Raw genomic sequence first — 4,871 nt, 5'->3', positions numbered from 1 at the left:
AAAGCCGGTTCGCCTAATAGAATATCATTGACATCTACCTGAAAGGTGACTCGACAGCCAAGCGATTGTCAACTCCCTGGTTTACCGTAATAATCTATTAGATCAACCGATAGAACCTTCCAAAATTACGCCAAAATATACAACAGGGGTGGACAAATGCCATCTCCCTGTCAATAGAGGAGGATAATCACTTGCAGTGATTGATGAGCAGAAGTACGGAAACATTTAGACATCGCATGAGAAACATAATTTACTATATAGAAATGGTCCTACAACATGCAAATGCTTTTAGACAGGAAATGAACATCCTCCTTGACTGGAGTGTAACATTCCTATATAGTGATTACAAAGTTTACCAAATAACACGCATTGTCATCTTCTCATTTTCTTCCGCCATTCACTCTGATAAAAAATGTAGCTAAGTCAATCTGCACGGAATCAAGCTAAGTGTACAAGTGTACGTTACGCGGTGTTCAAATTGGTTTAACTCCTGACAGATGGCGAAAAAGTCCAATTTCCCCCATGTATTCAATATGAAGTAGTCCCTGATATCCCAGCCCACGGGCCTGTTCGTTAGCAATGAAATGTCTTATTGGTATAATCATAATGCTGCCCTGATCATGGGATACACGTAGCTAGAGGTTTCTTCAAACCATCGCTATTCGCTATCATGCAGGAATTCCACACCAACCACTGCTGAAAAACCCAGTACAGTGTAGAACACGTTATAAAGATTATGACCCTGTGTTAATTCTTTTTGCAAAATCTCGAAAAAAGTCACGTAGAAAAAAGTCCCCGTGGCTAAACTCTGGAGCACCCCGGCTGCGATTTTCTGCGTAAGTTCACTGTCTCCATATTCCGTCACTAAGAAACCAATAACTACTCCCACCGGAGCCACGGCTGAAAATACCAACAGTGACGTCATGACGGATTTTAACGTCTGCAGACTCTCACTGAGCTGGAGACCCACGCTGAAGGCTACTACACACTTATGGAGGGCGAGAATTCCCAGAAGACTCCACACTCCGGACTCGGTACGCTCCAACCCCAAAGCGAGGCCCTCGAAAATCATGTGGAACGAGAAAGCTAGCACAAGAACAAGAGCTCTGAGTTTGGACAGAGCACTCTTTTGTTCAAAGCTGTTTTGGAGTTCTGACTCGATCTCAATTGTTTCTTTTCCAGACAAAGTATTTAAACTTTTGTTTTTGTCCGACATGTTGTCATTTGGCTTGATTTCCTGACCTTCATTGCTTGTAACTTTTGTTAGTTCAATGTTGTTTACGTAAACTTTGGTGTTTTCTGCAGAGATGCGATGGCTTCTGCAGGCTCCTATAAGATGTTCGATAAACAAAAGAAGAAAAAATCCTACACCAGACAGCGCACCGGAGACGGGGTATTTCATTGTGAACACTCCCTCCAACAGTTCAGTGGATTCTGGAATCAAATGAAGAATGGCGGTAGCAAAAAATACACCTCCCGCGAAACAGTTCAGTATGCTGATGTAGTGCTGATAACGTCTGCTTTTGGAAAGTTTACTTTCCAAGAACTTCAGTATCCCATGGGGTAAAATTCCAATAATGAATGTTGCAAAGAAGAGAACAAAACTTGAAATAACCTTGGCACTGGATTTCATCATGAACAGATCGGTAGGTGTATGTGTGTGAAGGTATGCACAGCAAGTACTTATGTGGTTTCAATGAATGACTGGTGTATCTATGACATGTTTACTTAGATAAAAAAAATAATCTGAATCAAGATTGAATCAAGAACGCAATTGCTGTTATCTTACTTGAGGTAATTAGGATGAAGAGGTGTCTGGACGACGAACAATAAAATATAATTAAAAAAACTGAAGTTGTGTGTATTGAAGTCTCTTCATTTTCGATGGTGACCTTGTTTAAGTCTGGTCACAAACCTAAGCTTTGTACCTAGTAAGAGATTATTGAATGTCCTTCTATTGATCACGAAGTTATATAACCAAGGTAAATATTGAAACGGGGGCTGACAGAGGTAGAGAGAAAGAAATAGAGAAAGAAAGAGAGCACTCTTTAGATGCAGGGAAGGGATATAAATTCACGGTATTGTATGGCAGGTTTCTAGGAGTATTGGAGTTGCATTCAATGGACTATGTTCACTCAGTAATTAACTCTTGGCGCCGGATCTAGAGAGGGCGTGGTTGAATATTTTTAACAAACATTGCCATTTAAGGGCCCCCCCCCCCCCCCAAAAAAAAACAACTTTGATTAACTTGGATCGCACCCCCCCCCCTTAAAACAAAAGAAAATCCGCTACTTATATGTAACGTAAAATCATCATAAACTCACATAATTGAAATATTTTGAATTATTTGAAGATATCACCAATTTAATTATTGTGTGCAATGATTGAGTTGATGCGCGCTTCAAAGCAATTATTGCTATCATTTTTTTAGTTCATTCGCGACTAACTTCAATCGACGAGGTCAATAATAATTGATTTGATGCGCGCATTAATTCTTCATATGATGAGAGCAATAATTGATTTGATACGCGCATCCACAGGGGCTAAGCCCGTTTTGGGCCCGAACTCTGTGATACCACAAATATCTATATTTAAGCCCGTTTTGGGCCCGAACTCTGTGATACCATAAATATCTATATTTATGGTATCACAGAGTTCGGGCCCAAAACGGGCTTAGCCCCTGTGCGAGCATCAATTGAAATGATGAGAGCAATAATGGATTTGATGCGCGCATCAATGTTGTGGAATTATTCCTCGCAAAATTAATTTGGAGCTCGGTATAAACGATTTGATGACATCTTCAATTCAAATCATTTACAATGCTTTTATGTAAGGAATTAATGGGCGCATCAATTCTTTTAAAGAGAGCAAAAATTCAATTTAAGAAATCATTAATTCAATTGTGGATATGCTGAATTGAAGATGTTTCTAAATATATAGCTGCTCTCTCTTAAATAATTATTGGGAGCATCAATGGAATTAATGACATCATAAATTCAATTGAAGAGAGCAATAATTCAATTATTGCGCGAGTTAATTGAATTGATGCGCGCTACGATTCAATTGAACAGAGCAATGATTCAATTATTGTGAGCATTATTTGAACGAAGCGCACGTTAATTAAATTAATGCTCTCTTCAATTGAAGTTTAGTGCGACTGTTGTTGATAATTGTTGATGGCATCAATTCGTTTGAAGAGAGCAAGAATTCAATTATAGCGATCATCTATTCAGCAGGATAATTAATGCTATCATCAATTCAATTATTGTGCACAATAATTCAGAATTAAAGATATCAATAATCATTTGAAGAAATGTTCAATTGAATTGTTGCGCGCATCTAAATGAATTAAAGATATCTTCAATGAACGCGCTCATTGAAGGAGAGGCAGCATTACTGATAGGCAGCACGGACTCCTTCAGATGTTTATCATTTTCATCATTTCATCATCCGAGATTTTAATTGTTCTGGTGTATCCGGGTTCACGGCTGATAAAGACGAGTTCGTACATATAACCATGTGATAGTCGCAGATCCTCCGATGATAGCCTAGGGGGTCATTCACGGATTCGGGTAGTTTAGTGTATTGCACGAATGGACGCGCGTATTCGGGTAGTTTGGTGTATTGCACGAATGGACGCGCATATTCGGGTAGAATGATGACGTCTATACTCAGTCAAAATAAAATCTGACTATGAGGAAAAATATCTGCTGGGTATATTCATTATTTCTAATCACCTCGCATCCTTTACGTCATTGTAAAACAGTGAACCAGCAAAGGACATAGAATACAACCATTTTTTAAAATGATGGATGAAAAATCTTCATATAAATGTATAGCACACAAGAAATCTTCAAATATCATTATAGAGAATTTCGAATTTGCATGTAATCAGTGCGACAAAATTTTCAAATTATATGTACGAAAAATGAAGAAAGTAAAAATGGAGTAATCCGTAGTCAAAATCAGCATGTAAAGAACGGCCAAACAATATGGTATGAAACACGTCAGACAACATTCGAGCTAACGACATGTGTATTTGCAAATAAGATCAGTGTAACGACCATAGAATTCGCGAAATGATAACTGCAAACGATACTGTTGTAACCCCTATAACATTAACTTATTTGTAAGTATAGCTTGCCTCGGTTTAAGAATTTATCATGTGCAGAACAAGTTCTTTCGTATCGAATCAGTTGAGAGACATAAACAACATATATGCAGGTTATGATAGAATATTGCTACATAAGTATGCGAAGTCTACAATACATCATAGGTCTAAATGTGAGTGCCTTTCATCTGTAGCTGGTGACATCTCAATGTGAGTGAAAAATTCACAAAGGGACGTCAATCAAACAAGGAATCTATCTCTGGACCGATACCAAGGTCAGCGACAGCTGGCTCACATTTTTGAACGGTTCTGCATAGTGCCCGTTTCCTCCGGCGGAGGACAGCGACGACATGGTTTTATTGTGGAAGAAAACACAAAGCTTGCAATGTACTTAATTTACTGCACACGAAGTTTAATGTGGACTATACAGTGGACTGTAAAAACAAATTTCAACACAGCATAAGAGTAAGAACGTGTAGCATACGTTTCTATATGCCTATCACAGTGTTATTGGATATCATATTACTCGTGATCCGTCTATATAATTATAACACACTACTTACACAACAGTTAATATTGTAAAGAAAAGAAATCCCCCTGATAAGAATAGCTACAGTACTATATTCCATACACATGTACAGGGCCGTAAATTAACCTTCAATTTGGAGGAGGCAGGAAATTAGGCGGGGGTCTGGAGGCCGCCCAGGCCCCCAGACGCTGAGCACATTTTGTGCACACTGAACACGTTTCGTGCAAAATC

At 38.7% G+C, this 4,871-nt stretch overlaps 1 protein-coding gene across 1 annotated transcript; it reads right to left on the bottom strand.

Annotated features, from left to right (window-relative positions):
- Positions 1-235: 235 nt before the first annotated feature.
- LOC125650604 (zinc transporter ZIP3-like) lies at positions 236-1,794 on the bottom strand. Its single transcript, XM_048879043.2, has one exon. The coding sequence runs from the start codon at positions 1,634-1,636 to the stop codon at positions 659-661; it is 978 nt and encodes a 325-aa protein (XP_048735000.2). The 5' UTR covers positions 1,637-1,794; the 3' UTR covers positions 236-658.
- Between the last annotated feature and the right edge of the window lie 3,077 nt (positions 1,795-4,871).

The sequence above is a fragment of the Ostrea edulis genome, chromosome 5 (assembly GCF_947568905.1).
Source record: "Ostrea edulis chromosome 5, xbOstEdul1.1, whole genome shotgun sequence".
Classification (NCBI taxonomy): domain Eukaryota; kingdom Metazoa; phylum Mollusca; class Bivalvia; order Ostreida; family Ostreidae; genus Ostrea; species Ostrea edulis.
Note: the sequence above shows the minus strand (reverse complement) of the source record. Positions and strands in the feature narration are given on the sequence as shown.